Below are 19,410 nucleotides of genomic sequence, written 5' to 3'. Positions count from 1 at the left end.
CCCGGCCATGTGTATCTTTAGGCCCATGCATTCTCAGGTATATATCCTGCATGTTTCCAGGGAGATGGACGGCATGCATCAATGCGTGATAGAATCATCAGAAAGCTGCCCAACTAGGGCAGCAATCATGAGCATGTTGTCAAGTGCCAAGGAGACATTTGATGAATACTGTTACCCCCGACAATACAAGCAGGATGGTTGTGACTTAGAAATGGTGACTAAGTCACTGTCTGGCATCAATCAGCTGGCCACATCTGCAGTAGTTTCCACAGAAGACATGTGCAGGTATGAGTTTGTTTGTTTCTATGTATTGCAAATCTCAGATCACTTCTGCTTCACAATATTGCATGAAATATTACATAAGGGAGATATAGTTGTGACTAAATTGATGTGACCCATGAAGATCCTAGTTAGAATTGTCGTTAGAGGCAACTAACAAGATCGGGTGGTCAGGCTCGCTGGCTTGGTTGACACATGTAGTCGTATCCCAGTTACGCAGATCGATGCTCATGATGTTGATCACTGGATTGTCTGGTGCAGACACGATTGTTTACAGACTGACTCAATTTAGCTGGAATATTGCTGAGTGCGGCGTCAAACAACAACAAACAAAATCAGTGAATGGTTGTTCATGGTGATGGTTATTCTCTCTTCAGCAGTCCTATCCTTCGTGGTTATGTAGCAGTGATGGAATTTCAGGGTTTGATCCCTGGCATTTCATATGGTTGATTTAAAATTAAAATGTATCAATTTCCCAGTTGTATTTTTAGCAATGTCATTATGTTGCGGGTGAGGTCATTTTAATATGTCATAAAATGCAAATAAAAACTATAAAATAATAGTTCATAAAAAAAAGGTTTTAGGTGGTAGTATTTTATAGGTTATTTAGTTCATTTGTGATGAAAGAGTTCATCAATTGTATTGATGACAAAGGTAGCATTTCAAGAGAAATGCATTTGTTCTGAGATCACTGTATATATTTAGCTCTTGGCAAGGTCAAGGTTGTCAGTCAAGGCTCATAGTTCAAGGTTGTGTCATGTCAGGTCATGACACTAGCAATTGTTTATCATGTGATCAGTTATGCTGATTTCTGATTGGTTGATTGGCAAACAATTGGCTCTGCATGTTACACCTGAGCAATTAACCTTCACTTCACATTGGGACACAGAGATTGACAGACGGTAACGTGTATGCCATGTGGTCTTGGGAGGGCGCCGCCATGCGCTTGATAAGCTGTATACCATATATATGGCACTAAATTATCAGTACCGTGCTGGATCATCAGAAAAAAACTCACAACACTCTGAATAAAAGATTGACGCCAGACAGCCATCTTCGTCGTCATTTCGCTTCGGCGAAAAGAGATATATTACCATTATACCCATACCTGTTATGATGAAATGATGCTGACCTGTCACTTGTTTTGCTGCCATTTATTGATGCGATTTTGTGTTTTACATAAATAGGTAAATGCTGAAGTCACAAGATCACTTATAAACTGTCAATGTTACTTAAAATTTCAAGTCGTCTGTACAAAGGCCTAACATTAGAAATTACTACAGAACTTGAGTTAGGAAAATTAAAATCTAGTTTGGGAATATTCATATTGCGCCATTTAATAGCTTTTGAGGAGGAGGATAAATCCTTGTTCTGGGGCCACAAGTGGGCCTGTTTGTCTGTGACTTTTGTTACATTTAATTAAAGCAATGAATGTATACTTTTAGCAGAGCTGATCTTCATCATCTATTAGTTAAAGTTTTGCAAAATATTTTTGGCTAATCAGGGTTTTAAGCGACCAGCAAATATGCATCCAGTACACACTACTGTAGAGAAAGGATGCAAGAAAAACAATCAGAAGGATGCACAATATTATTTATTGTACCCACAACGCATCTATTACTTTGCTAAGTGTTTGGTTGTTTTGTTCAGAGCAGTCATGTGCATTAGTTCATCATCAGTCCATATGATCAAGGCCCGTGAAGATCCGGGGTAGAATAGGTCTTCAGCAACCCATTCTTGTCATAAAAGGCGACTATGCTTGTCGTAAAAGGCTGACTAACGGGATCGGGTGGTCAGGCTCGCTGACTTGGTTGACACATGTCATCGGTTCCCAATTGCGCAGATCGATGCCCATGCTGTTGATCACTGGATTGTCTGGTCCAGACACGATTATTTACAGACCGCCGCCATATAGCTGGAATATTGCTGAGTGCGGCGTAAAACAAAACTCAATCACTCACTCCCATATGATCAATTATTCAGTCCAGGCTCTAAAGAAATGATTAAAACAAACAGTTCTCTACACTGTTACCTCACAGGACATCCCATGTGGCCCGCAAGGACCCTTAAAAGTAATTATTTGGGGTCCCTGGGGCCTCCATGTCTGTCAGTTGAGGTAAATCCCTGCTATACTTACGTTGCAATAATGCTTTTCAGTCATTAGATCAGTAGACCCCTCACAGCCTACCTGTCTCTTTGAGCTGGCGACCTTCACCTTGTAACAACTTGTGGGTAGCATAGTGGTAGAGGTGCTAAAGACCCGGGTTGGAATCCACATGTATAAAATGTGTTAAGCCAATTTGTGATATCCCATACTCTTCATGGAATTATACGAGGAGTTGCATAAAAACAATACTCTCTTTTTCCAGCAATACAAAGAATGCTCTAGGCTGGGTGAAGAAGTTTTCTAGCGACTGCTCGGATACTACCATCGTCTCCAGCTACACCACATACTTCGGTGGTGTTGTCGGCAACACCTGTCCCCGCCTCACCGTCGAGCTGTTCTGCGGCGCCTCTGCTCCCACAAACCGGTCATGTGACTTCAAGATGGCACAGTCTTGTGTCAGCAACATTGATCTGTCCATTGATGCAGAAGCAGACACAGAAAATTTCTGCAGGTATGAAATTGATCATATCATGGCTGCCTGTCTTGTTTCGTATGTTTGGCATCTCTGGTCTTAAATAACTAGGGGTGACTATTGAGGGGGAACCACTATTGCGATAGCGATAGTCTATTGCAACATACTACTGCGATAGCGATAGTCTATTGCAACATACTACTGCGATAGCGATAGTCTATTGCAACATACTACTGCGATAGCGATAGTCTATTGCAACAAACTATTGCGATACCGATAGTCTATTGCAACATACTACTGCGATACCGATAGTCTATTGCAACATACTACTGCGATAGCGATAGTCTATTGCAACATACTACTGCGATACCGATAGTCTATTGCAACATACTATTGCGATACCGATAGTCTATTGCAACATACTACTGCGATAGCGATAGTCTATTGCGACCAACTATTGCAATACTATTGCAATAGTTTGTTTTCTCCTTGAATTGTCTCATTTGAAGTCATTTCCCAAATGAATATATAGTTTATATGGAATAAAAACAAGTTGAAGTTGTTTCAGTCGCTTTTAAAGCTAAGAAACTTGAAGTCTTTTAGTGGCATTTAGAAGTTGTACATAGATGTCCAAAATATTTTTATGGATTAACAACATAAAAAAGAAGTTTAATCCATAAAAATATCTTGTACAAGAAACTTGAAATCCAGATCAAATAAGCAGTTAAAGCATAAATGTATTGTTATTCACAATTTCAAACTCGGAGTCGCATGCTGTGTTTGCCGCCATGTTTAATTATGAGGTACCAGATTTTGGGCTGCACATTTATCAACGGAAGTCAATTACTAAATTATCGATAGTCACACATACTATCAATGCATCGATAGTTTTTCATTTCTACCATCAATTAATTGCTATCGGAGACTCAACAATTGCAATCCATCGATAGTTCGATGCATCATTACAGCACAACAAATAACAATCGGTAAAATTGATATCATGTTTCAGATATAAATGAACAAATTTCCTGTTTCACAAAAACCCTCGTAAATAAAGAGTTCTGTAAAATTGATATCAGGCCACTTTGGTCTGCATGTAAATAAAAAATTCCCTGTTTCACAAAAATGCAGTATCAAGAATTCCCTTGACTGGACATGTATTCTGTTGTATGTCAGTCAGATGAACTAACCTGATCATCTTTTATTTATTTCCAATTCACCAAAGAAATTTCTGAAAATATATATTAGAAATCGTCTCTTCAAATTGACTGTTGTTTGTTCCAGTGGCTTGTTGCAGAATGTTACCTGCACACGCAACAATCTCGATGGATGTTTGTCGTCCGAAATTGCTAAAGTTAGCACTGAAGCTACAGCCAATCGTGACATCATTTTAGCCAAGTCATGTAGCATTGATGCTGAACTGTTGGACTTTGGTGGCGTATGTACTGCTCGGCCAGTATGTTCACTTTCTGGCGCCTACCGATGTCTGGAAGATCTGCTCACCCAGAACTATGCCCTCAGTGATTGCACGTAAGTTGGCGAAGTTCTTTAACAATCTAAGTTCGACTTGAAATGGTATCAGTGCCCTGGCCCCGATTTCTCGAAACAAACTTAAGTCTGAGTTTTGACTTAAGTTCGAATTTTTACTCAAATTTGAGAAAACGCATTTCCCAGAATGAACTGAAATCAATATTAAACTCAAACATAGTAGACAATTTGAGTTTGGTGAATAGAATACTTAAGTTGTTTGGGCTTTTATTATTTAAAAAATGCAGCTGAGTTCAAAATTCAGCTGTTTCAAATTGTCAAACTCAGTTTGAATTTGAGTAAAAACTTAAGTTTGTTTTGAGAAATCGGGGCCTGGTCCACAAAACGTTCAAGACTGTTTGTGTTGAAATATATTACAATAGTGCAAAGGTCCATTTTGACATTTGTAGATTAGTAAGTCATTATTTCACTTATGCTTAAAATTTGAGTGGTAGGGTAGTGGTTAAAGCATTCATCATTACTGCGAAGACCCGGTTCCATTCCCCACATGGGTACAATGTGTGAAGCCCATTCCTGGTGTCCCCGCCATCATATTGCTGGAATATTGCCAACTCACTCACTCACTATACTTACAATTGTGACTTTTGGATTTGATCTCTTAAATTAGAAATTAGAAATATAAGTTTAGCCACACCTGTTCATAGCATCCGGTCAGCAAAGAGGAACTGCATGGCAACACATCTCCAGGGATGCAACCAAATCCAGATCTCCCTAGCAACGGCCATGTTTAACATCCTTCTACCGCCATCAACCACCTGTCCTGCAGTCGTTCTAGCAACCAGCCCCTTCAGTTCATCAGGCAGCACATCTCAGCAGGTGAGCAGACAGAATTAACATCAGTTCCCATCGTCACATAAGTGAGGTCTTGTATATGTTCAATGTGTGAAGCCTATTTCTGGTGTTCCCTGCATCAATATTGCTGGAATATTGCTAAAAGCGACATAGAACTAAACTCACTCACTTGTATGTGTGTAGTACTTCTTGCAATCTTAATTCACTTGATGAACAAAAATGCAACATATCATCATCATCATCATCATCATCATCAGGTAATGTATTACAAGTACACATGATACAGCTTCTTCATGTATTTATAACAGACTGTTATGGAAAATAAGGATCAAATTAGGCTACTGACACCACCACCACCAACATGTGTGACCCTTGAGATATCAATGTTTCATATTTTAAGTTTAGGCTACTGACACCACCACCACCAACATGTGTGCCCCTTGAGATATCAATGTTTCATGTTTTCAGTTTAGCTCCTGATTCGTACTTGTCACATGCAACTAAAGCTTCACCAAGATATATATATATTTTTTTTCAAGAACAGTAAGCTTTCCCAGCATTTCGTACACAGCCAGAACCTCAGAATATCCTTTCTAGAGTTGTACATTATTTCTGTTTTGACTTCAGGAAAAGGTCACGTGTTTGACAGACCTGCTTACTTCCCTTGCTGCCTTCTCTGAAGAGTCAACACTAGCTCCCCGGCATGACCTGTGTCGTGTCTTGAGTGACTATACAGATGGTTGTGGAAGAAATGTTACAATCAATGTCGTGAAAGAGTTTGTTGAGACCAACTGTACTGATGGTAAGTTGAACAGGCAATGTTTAGTATGTGCCTCTGTCACCATGTGTGCTGTATGCCATTGTGGGCAGAGAATGTAGATTTAGTGGGTACAGTACGTTACAGTGTGGTTCTCTGCCATCTTTCGTATCTCATGTAGATTTAGTGGGTACAGTATGTTATGCCATTCATATCATGTAGATTTAGTGGGTACAGTACGTTACAGTGTGGTCTGCCATTCGTATCATGTAGATTTCGTGGGTACAGTATGTTACAGTGTGGTTGTCTGCCATTCGTATAATGTAGATTTAGTGGGTACAGTATGTTACAGTGTGGTTCTCTGCCATCATTCGTATCTCATGTAGATTTAGTGGGTACAGTACGTTACAGTGTGGTCTGCCATTCGTATCTCATGTAGATTTAGTGGGTACAGTATGTTACGCCATTCGTATCATGTAGATTTAGTGGGTACAGTACGTTACAGTGTGGTCTGCCATTCGTATCATGTAGATTTAGTGGGTACAGTATGTTACAGTGTGGTCTGCCATTCGTATCTCATGTAGATTTAGTGGGTACAGTATGTTACCATTCGCCATTAATATCATGTAGATTTAGTGGGTACAGCAATGCGTTACAGTGTGGTCTGCCATTCATTATCATCATGTAGATTTAGTGGGTACAGTGCGTTACAGTGTGGTGGTCTGCCATTCAGTATCTCATGTAGATTTAGTGGGTACAGTATGTTACAGCGTGGTCTGCCATTCATATCTCATGTAGATTTAGTGGGTACAGTATGTTACAGCGTGGTCTGCCATTCATATCTCGGAATGTAGATTTAGTGGGTACAGTACGTTACAGTGTGGTCTGCCATTCAAGATCTCATGTAGATTTAGTGGGTACAGTATGTTACAGCGTGGTCTGCCATTCGTATCTCATGTAGATTTAGTGGGTACAGTATGTTACAGCTTGGTCTGCCATTCATATCTCATGTAGATTTAGTGGGTACAGTATGTTACAGCGTGGTCTGCCATTCATATCTCATGTAGATTTAGTGGGTACAGTATGTTACAGTGTGGTCTGCCATTCATATCTCATGTAGATTTAGTGGGTACAGTATGTTACAGCGTGGTCTGCCATTCATATCTCATGTAGATTTAGTGGGTACAGTATGTTACAGCGTGGTCTGCCATTCATATCTCATGTAGATTTAGTGGGTGCAGTATGTTACAGCGTGGTCTGCCATTCGTATCTCATGTAGATTTAGTGGGTACAGTATGTTACAGTGTGGTCTGCCATTCGTATCTCATGTAGATTTAGTGGGTACAGTACGTTACAGTGTGGTTCTCTGCCATCATTCGTATCTCATGTAGATTTAGTGGGTACAGTATGTTACAGTGTGGTCTGCCATTCGTATCATGTAGATTTAGTGGGTACAGTACGTTACAGTGTGGTTCTCTGCCATCATTAATATCTCATGTAGATTTAGTGGGTACAGTATGTTACAGCGTGGTCTGCCATTCGTATCATGTAGATTTAGTGGGTACAGTACGTTACAGTGTGGTTCTCTGCCATCATTCGTATCTCATGTAGATTTAGTGGGTACAGTATGTTACAGCGTGGTCTGCCATTCGGATATCATGTAGATTTAGTGGGTACAGTACGTTACAGTGTGGTTCTCTGCCATCATTGGTATCTCATGTAGATTTAGTGGGTACAGTATGTTACAGCGTGGTCTGCCATTCGTATCTCATGTAGATTTAGTGGGTACAGTATGTTACAGTGTGGTCTGCCATTCGTATCTCATGTAGATTTAGTGGGTACAGTATGTTACAGTGTGGTTCTCTGCCATCATTCGTATCTCATGTAGATTTAGTGGGTACAGTATGTTACAGTGTGGTCTGCCATTCGTATCTCATGTAGATTTAGTGGGTACAGTATGTTACAGTGTGGTTCTCTGCCATCATTCATATCTCATGTAGATTTAGTGGGTACAGTATGTTACAGTGTGGTCTGCCATTCGTATCTCATGTAGATTTAGTGGGTACAGTACGTTACAGCGTGGTCTGCCATTCGTATCTCATGTAGATTTAGTGGGTACAGTATGTTACAGTGTGGTCTGCCATTCATATCTCATGTAGATTTAGTGGGTACAGTACGTTACAGCGTGGTCTGCCATTCGTATCTCATGTAGATTTAGTGGGTACAGTACGTTACAGTGTGGTTCTCTGCCATCATTCGTATCTCATGTAGATTTAGTGGGTACAGCACGTTACAGCGTGGTCTGCCATTAAGTATCTCATGTAGATTTAGTGGGTACAGTATGTTACAGTGTGGTTCTCTGCCATCATTCAGTATCTCATGTAGATTTAGTGGGTACAGTATGTTACAGTGTGGTCTGCCATTCAGTATCTCATGTAGATTTAGTGGGTACAGTGCGTTACAGCGTGGTCTGCCATTCAATTATCTCATGTAGATTTAGTGGGTACAGTATGTTACAGTGTGGTCTGCCATTCATATCTCATGTAGATTTAGTGGGTACAGTATGCGTTACAGCGTGGTCTGCCATTCATTATCTCATGTAGATTTAGTGGGTACAGTGCGTTACAGTGTGGTCTGCCATTCGTTATCTCATGTAGATTTAGTGGGTACAGTATGTTACAGTGTGGTCTGCCATTCATATCTCATGTAGATTTAGTGGGTACAGTGCGTTACAGTGTGGTCTGCCATTCAGTATCTCATGTAGATTTAGTGGGTACAGTACGTTACAGTGTGGTCTGCCATTCATTATCTCATGTAGATTTAGTGGGTACAGTATGTTACAGTGTGGTCTGCCATTCATATCTCATGTAGATTTAGTGGGTACAGTATGTTACAGTGTGGTCTGCCATTCGTATCTCATGTAGATTTAGTGGGTACAGTACGTTACAGTGTGGTCTGCCATTCATATCTCATGTAGATTTAGTGGGTACAGTATGTTACAGCGTGGTCTGCCATTCGTATCTCATGTAGATTTAGTGGGTACAGTATGTTACAGTGTGGTCTGCCATTCGTATCTCATGTAGATTTAGTGGGTACAGTATGTTACAGTGTGGTTCTCTGCCATCATTCGTATCTCATGTAGATTTAGTGGGTACAGTATGTTACAGTGTGGTTCTCTGCCATCATTCATATCTCATGTAGATTTAGTGGGTACAGTATGTTACAGCGTGGTCTGCCATTCATATCTCATGTAGATTTAGTGGGTACAGTATGTTACAGTGTGGTCTGCCATTCATATCTCATGTAGATTTAGTGGGTACAGTATGTTACAGCGTGGTCTGCCATTCATATCTCATGTAGATTTAGTGGGTACAGTACGTTACAGTGTGGTCTGCCATTCGTATCTCATGTAGATTTAGTGGGTACAGTATGTTACAGCGTGGTCTGCCATTCATATCTCATGTAGATTTAGTGGGTACAGTACGTTACAGTGTGGTCTGCCATTCATATCTCATGTAGATTTAGTGGGTACAGTATGTTACAGTGTGGTCTGCCATTCGTATCTCATGTAGATTTAGTGGGTACAGTATGTTACAGTGTGGTCTGCCATTCGTATCTCATGTAGATTTAGTGGGTACAGTACGTTACAGTGTGGTCTGCCATTCGTATCTCATGTAGATTTAGTGGGTACAGTATGTTACAGTGTGGTTCTCTGCCATCATTCGTATCTCATGTAGATTTAGTGGGTACAGTATGTTACAGCGTGGTCTGCCATTCGTATCTCATGTAGATTTAGTGGGTACAGTATGTTACAGTGTGGTTCTCTGCCATCATTCGTATCTCATGTAGATTTAGTGGGTACAGTACGTTACAGTGTGGTCTGCCATTCGTATCTCATGTAGATTTAGTGGGTACAGTACGTTACAGTGTGGTTCTCTGCCATCATTCGTATCTCATGTAGATTTAGTGGGTACAGTACGTTACAGTGTGGTCTGCCATTCGTTATCATGTAGATTTAGTGGGTACAGTATGTTACAGTGTGGTTCTCTGCCATCATTCGTATCTCATGTAGATTTAGTGGGTACAGTATGTTACAGCGTGGTCTGCCATTCGTATCTCATGTAGATTTAGTGGGTACAGTACGTTACAGTGTGGTTCTCTGCCATCATTCGTATCTCATGTAGATTTAGTGGGTACAGTATGTTACAGCGTGGTCTGCCATTCGTATCATGTAGATTTAGTGGGTACAGTACGTTACAGTGTGGTTCTCTGCCATCATTCGTATCTCATGTAGATTTAGTGGGTACAGTATGTTACAGCGTGGTCTGCCATTCGTATCATGTAGATTTAGTGGGTAAAGTACGTTACAGTGTGGTTCTCTGCCATCATTCGTATCTCATGTAGATTTAGTGGGTACAGTATGTTACAGCGTGGTCTGCCATTCGTATCTCATGTAGATTTAGTGGGTACAGTATGTTACAGTGTGGTCTGCCATTCGTATCTCATGTAGATTTAGTGGGTACAGTATGTTACAGCGTGGTCTGCCATTCGTATCTCATGTAGATTTAATGGGTACAGTATGTTACAGCGTGGTCTGCCATTCGTATCTCATGTAGATTTAGTGGGTACAGTACGTTACAGTGTGGTCTGCCATTCGTATCTCATGTAGATTTAGTGGGTACAGTATGTTACAGTGTGGTCTGCCATTCATATCTCATGTAGATTTAGTGGGTACAGTATGTTACAGTGTGGTCTGCCATTCGTATCTCATGTAGATTTAGTGGGTACAGTATGTTACAGTGTGGTCTGCCATTCCTATCTCATGTAGATTTAGTGGGTACAGTATGTTACAGCGTGGTCTGCCATTCATATCTCATGTAGATTTAGTGGGTACAGTATGTTACAGTGTGGTCTGCCATTCATATCTCATGTAGATTTAGTGGGTACAGTAATGTTACAGTGTGGTCTGCCATTCATATCTCATGTAGATTTAGTGGGTACAGTACGTTACAGTGTGGTCTGCCATTCATATCTCATGTAGATTTAGTGGGTACAGTATGTTACAGCGTGGTCTGCCATTCGTATCTCATGTAGATTTAGTGGGTACAGTATGTTACAGTGTGGTCTGCCATTCATATCTCATGTAGATTTAGTGGGTACAGTATGTTACAGCGTGGTCTGCCATTCATATCTCATGTAGATTTAGTGGGTACAGTATGTTACAGTGTGGTCTGCCATTCGTATCTCATGTAGATTTAGTGGGTACAGTACGTTACAGTGTGGTCTGCCATTCGTATCTCATGTAGATTTAGTGGGTACAGTACGTTACAGTGTGGTCTGCCATTCGTATCTCATGTAGATTTAGTGGGTACAGTATGTTACAGTGTGGTCTGCCATTCGTATCTCATGTAGATTTAGTGGGTACAGTATGTTACAGTGTGGTCTGCCATTCGTATCTCATGTAGATTTAGTGGGTACAGTACGTTACAGTGTGGTCTGCCATTCCGTATCATGTAGATTTAGTGGGTACAGTATGTTACCTGGAAGGTTGTGTGTCATCTAGTCGAGTTTAATGTGGATTGGGTGAGAATGTATGTAACCTGGGTGATGTTGTGCCTTCATGATGTGGAGTGCTATTAACCAGTGTCTGGTCCAGACTTGATTATTTTCGTGTGGCAATGAACTAGCTGGATTATTGTGACTGCATAGGCGGATCCAGTGGGGGGGATGCACGCACACACACACACACACACGCATGCACACATGCACACATGCACACACACGCCCTTTTGTCCTGAAAGTTTATTAAATGACCATTGAAAACGGGTGAAAATGAAGTGTGCACCCCCTCTTTCTCAAAAGCTGTATCCGCCCCTGGACGGTCTTAGTGCTAGCTACCGGTACTCAACAATGTGAGGACATCCCATTACACAATGACTTTCCATCCAACTTATCTGAGCATTGCTAGTGAGATAGTTAAGGACTCATTCCATCGTTGTCCATCTTCCACTTCAGACTGATATACCTATTTTAACCTAACCAACTTTCAGAAGACCATGGGAAGTGTTGCCAAACAATCTTGGAATTCCAAAATATCGTTTATTCAATTTTGAAGTTTAGAAGCATGAATGTTTTCAATAAGTTTTCCCAAGAGGAGTCTAAAATGAAAGCAGTATTTTGGAACTAGTGCAGTTAACTGGGGTGCAGTGGGGTAGCCTAGTGGTTACAGCATTAGATCGTCAGGCCAAAGATCTGGGTTTGAATCCCAACATGGGTACAATATGTGAAGTCCATTTCTAGTGTCCCCTGCCATGATATTGCTGGAATATTGCTAATAGCGGCTTAAAGCTAAACTCACTCACTGAAACTTGCAGCTCGAGAAAGCTTCTTTCTGATTGGATAATGCAACTTCCTTCAATTCATTTCATTGGTTGGTTGACATTCATGAAAGGTTGCCTCCGTGATATTGCCGGAATATTGCTAAAAGCGGCGTAAAACCCAACTTACTCACTCACTCATGAAAGGTTGTTTTGACCTGACCTTTAATGGGATGTCCTCGGACCTGTTCGCTGTGGTAGCGAGCACTCAGGAGTATACAGCCATAGCTCGCAGTCAGAGGCTCTGTAGGATTTGTTTGGACAATATATTTGATACTGGGTACGAACTGGTTGCTGGATTTATTCAGAAATTATTCATAATCATATGTTCTTGTGCTGAAATATATTGACGGGTGTCTTCGGAGTCATAGAATATGTTAATACAGTGTTGCTATGACAACTATCAAATATGATTGCAGTTGTGGAGTGTCAAGCTGGAGAGAGTTTCTGCAGTGATGGCAGCTGCTATCCCACCAGCGGCAGATGTAACAGCACCGCTGAATGCAGTGATGGGTCAGATGAGGTGGACTGTGGTGAGTCTTGCTCCGTCTTTCTTTTCATACGTTCAGCGTACATCATGTCAGATGTTTTGTCAGAATATGTGCCGAGCTCTCCACACCTGTCCCTGCAAGGAGATTCAGTGTCAGAATATGTCTGCAGCTCTCCACACCTGTCCCTGTGTGGAGATTCAGTGTCAGAGGTTGAGCCTTGTCTGTTTAAAACATGACTGTATCTTTCTGGGATGTCCGTGCTCACATTGATCCACTGAATTCTGTTTCTCCATGGTTGAACTATTGCTGCTGCCATGTTAAATTCACTCTCTTCTGATGGATCTATATTTAGAAATTAGCTGTGTTGGGATATCCCTTCTATTTCTCCACCAGTAGTAAGGACTCATAAATACATGTACTAAGTGAATATGTTATAGACATCAGACATCAATTCAAACACTGGTAATCTATCTCCAGGTGTGGTAAGAGATACAGCTTGTCAAACCAGAGAGGGATCATTCTGCGTGATGAAACAACTAAGTTCAGCCATAATGAGCAAATTCCTGTCTGTCGGGGACAAAAAGGCCATGTGCAGGTAAGTTCCCAAATACCTCTGCCATGTCAGAACTTGGATGACCTTACCAGTTCTTGAAAGGCATTTAGAAGTTGGACAAGTATGAACACATGATATAAAACATGTCATCTATTCACCTACCAGTGGATATTTGAAGAAAATTTAATGATGTAAATTAGGGACTGTTCATAATTTATGGCTTAGGGGGATTTTGATGATGATGATGATGTGTGTGTGTGTGTGTATTGTACACATGTACCATTTTGATCTGAAGAGGTAGGGAGGGTCACCAATTTTGTACACAAATATAAGAAAAATATGATTATAATTTTGTACGGGAGGGGGGTAGGGGGGTTGGGGGGCATTTATTTTGTACATGACATGCAAGGGGGGTTCACATATTTTGTACATAAATTTAAGGGGGTTCATTCACATTGTTCATGCCTTTCCATGAAAATCATCATCACCCCCTAGCCATAAATTATGAATGGTCCCTTAATGGTCAATTCAAATTAGATTGAGATAGAGTGAGGTTAATGACACAAGAATTTAGGTTATTATTATGTTTTTGTGTTTGCCTGTCAACATGTTAAAATAATTTTGGGTGGCCTTCATAATGAAATTGATCTGCTTTGATTAAAATATCATCTAAGACACTGATAAATACTCACTCATGATACAGATACAGCAGTTCTGTATTTAGGATGACAACATCCTCTATACATCTCTCGCGATTACAAGCTCTGACTTTCATCAACATTTAACCGACCAATCGAATGGCAAGATATGGAAAACAGAAGTAGATGCATTGGACATCCTTTCTACCAAAAAGATTTTTTAGTCTTTCTTTCGAGTGTCAGACAATTTTAATGTTGAATTTATCCCAAACTGTATTGTAATCAATAGGACCGCCATGTTGTTACCAATGAAGATCCGGATTTATAATTTAGGGGTAACGCTTTTTTTCAGGGCATTATCACTTGCAGAAGTCCTAGGTCTTAAATTAACTGCCCTTAGGTTGACAGAACAAGACAATACCACTGTGACGTCATCTGACAACAGAACTGATAATGGCCCATCGTTAAGGAATCAGCAGGCCATTATCATTTGCAGCGGCCCGCTCATTTTGGATAACTAAAGGGCGGTTCCATGATGATTCCATCCATTTTAGCTAGAATATTTCAGAATTCCAGATAATTCTTCAGCAACCCATGCATGCCGTAACAGGTGACTCATTGTTATTCATATATTTCAAGAATGTTTTGGTCTTTCAGCCAAAGTGTAAAGACCTCCCAATGCATCCAGGCCAGAACTAACACATGCCCCAGAACGGTGAAGGCAGTGTTCCAGCAGACGTTGACCGTATCGGAAGCCCTCATAAAATCCCAGGGGACATGTGCTCCGCCACAGATGTGTATTGAAGAACACACATTTCGCCTGCATCAACCAGCTCGCCGTGGTTGTAGCTCAGACGGACATTACCACAGGAACCAAGGACGTCCTTTGCAAGTAGGTGTCACGATACTGTGCCTGCTTTACGTATGCATGCTTCTTTACTTGAAGATTTATCTCTCTTGACTAGTCATCAACCCATGAAGTTCCGGGTTAGAATTGGTCTTCAGCAACTCATGCTTGTCGTACTTAGTGACTAACGGGATCGGATGGTCAGACTCGCTGACTTGGTTTACACACGTCATCATATCCCAATTGCTTAGATCGATGCTTGTGCTGTGATTATTTACAGACCGCCGCCATATAGCTGGAACATAGCTGAGTGTGGGGTTAAAATCAACAACCAACCAACCAGTCATGATATGGCTGAAATATTGCTGATATGGTGTAAACTTTAACTAACTTCAGTCTCTTTTGACCATCGGTGCAGAGATGGATGAGCCTATCATAAAAAAACCCGTACATGATAAGTACTTGACTTGATTGTATCTCTGTAAAGAAGTGAACTGAGTTTCTTGAAATTGATGCTTGTCCCCTGGCTGGAGACTGCAAAAATGTGCTGAGGACAAGTGAAAAACTATTTATGGTACTTCTCACTGATTAGCAGCATTTGAGGGCTACAATTAAGGGACTCGTTCCACAAAGCGATCGTAGCGCTACGACTTTCGTATAAATTCTATGTTAAAGTATGGGAGTTACAATTGTCTTAGGGTAATAATCGCTTTGAGGAATGGAGCCGTAACAACTTGTGAATTATTCAGTTTTTTATACAACTATTACTATAAACCGAGTAAACAGTAGCAGTAAACAGTTGTATACACTACTATACACTAGTACACTGGATCAGTCTGAGCAGAGTAAATTTCAAGGGTTTATTTGGTATCCATTCTATTCTCAGTAGACTTTGGCTGTAGATTTTCTCATGAGAGAGTTTACCTATTTGTGTGTAGCAGGGTGGTAAGCATTGGAGACAGAAGATCACTTCCCGACATTGGTATCTTGTGTTAAGTGCATTGTTTGTGGTTCTTATAGGCTGAGGGGAAGGTCAAGGTCAAACCAGTCAAGTGTGGGGCCTTAACTCATATAGTGTTATCCCCCTGCCGTTGTACAAAGCAACTTTAGTGCTATGACAGTCATAAGTCTATGTTAAAGGCACACGATCATGCCACACTTCTCTAAAAATCAATATTGCATTTCTCTCATTAGTTCTAACTATCAGCTCCCAGCGAAGCAACCATATAATTTATTCTGAAAAAAATTATTATTCGGCAATTATTTGTCGCTACATCATGGTATTTTGAAACAAGTTTCACATGTTGGCAAAACAGGCATAAGAAGCAATAATCTCCTGGCGGTAACAAACAACACCAGGGAACATTTGTTTCTTGTGCCCATTTTGCCAACATGTGAAACTTGTTTCAAAATACCATTTTGCCACTACGAGATAACCTGTAGTTGCACATTCGGCCAGAATTGATACTATGAGTATACTCATGATAGGCAGTCAACGTGTTAAGATTACAATATGAAATTAAAAAAGTTTGAATGAATTAATGCAACATTGCATTAAATCGACTCTGACTCCCTCTACCGACCGAACTTTATTTCAAGCAAACACCATAGAGTTATGTCACTTAGAACGCTCTTTACGAATATCCTACAACGCAACTTGTGATTGAGGCCAGTTCGGCAAACACCGACAACACCGCGTGCAACAGTTTTCTATGTACGGAGCAATCTATACATTCCATATATGGCAAGTGTTATCTGTTTGGAAGCTATTCACCTCGAAGTTTCAATTATCGATTTCAGGCAAGTTGTAAGGGATAATAAGTCTTTTATTGTATCAATAGGAAGCTAAAGTGAGTACATATGCCACAATATATATATAAAAGACAAAAATCTTGTCAAATAAGCATGACATTGTGCATTTAAGTTTTGGAGTTACGGTCACCTTAGCGCTAAGATCTCTTTGTACAACAGCACCCTGGCTTTTGATACAGTGAGATGTTGTTGATGCCACCCATAATGTTTAGTTTCTGGAGCAGATCTTGAAAAATGTATAAAATTCTTTCACCACACTTGGACCATGGATATGTACGGTTGCCTTATGATAGTGTGGGAGTATTGGAGAATGTATTGAGTTTCCGTGGCAACAGCTTCGGTGGTAGTGCTTTTTTCAGGAACAGATCTTAAAAGCTGTGAAATAGTTCCTCAAAACCTCAGTATATGGATATAGGTTTAGTGCCATTTGATAGTTTGGGATTTTTTTTTTATGTATTTTTTCAATTTTTCATTGAAACAGCTTCAACTTAGGCTGGAAATAGTGATTGTGCTTTACAGAAGTTCCAAGTTTCTTGGTATAATGTTTTGAAATGTATGAAAGAATTTGTTCTGAGTGACAGTTGTTAAGAAGAAAGAGCATGTTCTGCAGAGCAAAGCTTCATATGGCAAATATCAACAAAACTTTATGAAAGCTTAGAACACAGTCACATTAGGTGCAGGGGCGGTTGGCTAGCAAGCGCTGGCTCGTCACGCCGAAGACCCGGGTTCGATTCCCCACATGGGTACAATGTGTGAAGCCCATTTCTAGTGTCCCCCGCCATGATGTTGCTGGAATATTGCTAAAAGCAGCGTAAATCCAAACTCAGTCAGTGAGTCAGTTAGTCACATTAGATGCATAAAAATTAAAAGACATAAAGGTCAGGTTGTATTTATCCAGAATTATTCTTTCAACTTATTCACTTTGTGGAATAGTGTTAAACAGTGTTATGAGAGTCAAGACCTTCAGTGACTAGGGACCTCATTTGATAGAGACATGGTAAAGTGGCGCCACCCTGGGTCTGGATCCACAAGACGTTTGTAACGTCACGACCTGTCACAACTCTACACTTCATCATAAGCTTATGAATGTCAGTGTAACAAACGTTTTGTGGATAGGGTGCAATCCATTGCAGTCACATCTCCTGTGGAGGTGGAAATTATAAGCTCATTATGTTCATGCATGTGGGTAATAACATTTATTCTGTAATTCCAGTCAGTTCCTTAAGACCAAATCATGCGTGGAGCAGTTTAGTGCCACCTGTACAGAAGGTCCGTTGGGACGGATCATGAGTCAATACAACTCGGTCATCGCCCTCATCGACGGAAAGTGTGATAACTACACAGAGCCAGAGGAGGAGCCGGAGATGCTGTGCCCTGACATCGCCCCAGAAGACAGGAAGTGTGAAGTCTTCACTGCTTTCAACTGCCTCCTTGGTTCCTACACCAACCTCATCAACTACAACCCCCGGAACAACCTAGAGAACAGCAAGTCGTGCTTGTAAGATTTTCAGTTTGATGTTTTCCAGTGTGTAGGAATTAAAGTGTCAAGATCTCCTCCAGACAGAAAGTAGATCTTGTTTCCAGTGTGTAAGGGACATCTGTTAAAATCCTTTTAGGCCTCAGATCTAACCTCCTTCATAAGCTTCAAAAGATCCAAAATGCTTCCGCCCACATCATATTCCCATCTTACACCCGTGTTGGAAGAACTGCAATGGCTACCAGTTAGGGCCAGAATTGACTTTTAAGATCCTCTGTCTGACATACAAGTGCCTCCATGGTTTGGCTCCCTCCTACTTGCCTGAGTTCCTACATTCGTATGTCCCTGCACACAACTTGCGCTGAAACACACAAAATCTACAGGTCATCCCATTCTACAAACTGAAATCCTTTGTGTAGCAACCATTCTCTTACTCTGTACCTGTGCTTTGGAACTCTCTCCCCTGTGCCATTAAAACCTCCGACACAATTGACATTTTTTAAGTCCAGATTTAAACCCCACCTTTTCTCAGCATATTACTTATAATTTCAACTGTAAATACTCCAGTGTAAATATTCTTTAGCGCTTTGAGCATGCCTTAGGGTGTGGAATAGGCGCATTATAAATATGCATTTATTATTATGTTAAATTGTCTTGAACAATATTCCTATTATATCATGGCCAATATTCCTTTTATATCATGGCTAATATTGACCTGTTATATCATGGCCAATATTCCTGTTATATCATGACCTGTCAGCTTTGTGTGTGAGGAGAGCCAAAAGTGAAGCAGGTATCTGATATCTACCACATTGTTGAAACCCAAGCATTGGCATGGTGCTGAAACTAGAAACAATATTCGGGGTTGAAAAAAGGTTTGAGCCAACAATATTACATTTCAAACTTGCCCCATTGATGCAATCCTGCACAGCAAAATTGGTCAACCATGCCCATTTTTTTCAAATTTGAATTTGTGAACTATAAAACATTCAACACCAAAATGGTGGAATGTGTCTTCCTTTCAGTGCTCTCCAGTCCACAATCCGCTGCGTGGCATCCAACATCTCCGGTTGTAAAGAGGATGATGCTGCTGAAGTCATCAAGTCTCTCAACAACCTTCGGGACAGTGTCAAGGATCGCTGTATGCTGTATGACACCAGTCTGTGTGGTAACCCCCAACCTTGCCCTGTAGGTGGCGCTGGCTGTGTGAAGACATTCAAGACGGAGTTATCCTCCCACCCAGAGAAGGATGTCTGCGAG

General features: G+C 40.7%; 1 protein-coding gene across 1 annotated transcript; it reads left to right on the top strand.

The window, feature by feature from the left end:
* Positions 1 to 69: 69 nt before the first annotated feature.
* Positions 70 to 17,999, top strand: LOC124286851. Its single transcript, XM_046723291.1, has 9 exons — positions 70 to 285; positions 2,649 to 2,897; positions 4,143 to 4,388; positions 5,051 to 5,222; positions 5,826 to 6,000; positions 12,752 to 12,865; positions 13,301 to 13,418; positions 14,672 to 14,906; positions 17,887 to 17,999. Exons 1-9 carry the CDS (start codon positions 74 to 76, stop codon positions 17,896 to 17,898), a joined length of 1,533 nt encoding a protein of 510 aa, XP_046579247.1. The 5' UTR covers positions 70 to 73; the 3' UTR covers positions 17,899 to 17,999.
* The last annotated feature ends 1,411 nt before the right edge of the window (positions 18,000 to 19,410 follow it).

Source organism: Haliotis rubra, unplaced genomic scaffold (assembly GCF_003918875.1).
Source record: "Haliotis rubra isolate DU_JTF1 unplaced genomic scaffold, ASM391887v1 Scf393, whole genome shotgun sequence".
Lineage (NCBI taxonomy): Eukaryota > Metazoa > Mollusca > Gastropoda > Lepetellida > Haliotidae > Haliotis > Haliotis rubra.
Note: the sequence above shows the minus strand (reverse complement) of the source record. Positions and strands in the feature narration are given on the sequence as shown.

What these genes read in the sequence shown, in the direction of transcription:
- LOC124286851 (XM_046723291.1), top strand. Translation starts at nt 74, where the DNA reads ATGCATCAATGCGTGATAGAATCATCAGAAAGCTGCCCAACTAGGGCA. An exon ending in TCCACAGAAGACATGTGCAG is followed by an intron (nt 286 to 2,648) that starts GTATGAGTTTGT and finishes CTCTTTTTCCAG; the next exon opens with CAATACAAAGAATGCTCTAG. An exon ending in TGAGACCAACTGTACTGATG is followed by an intron (nt 6,001 to 12,751) that starts GTAAGTTGAACA and finishes ATATGATTGCAG; the next exon opens with TTGTGGAGTGTCAAGCTGGA.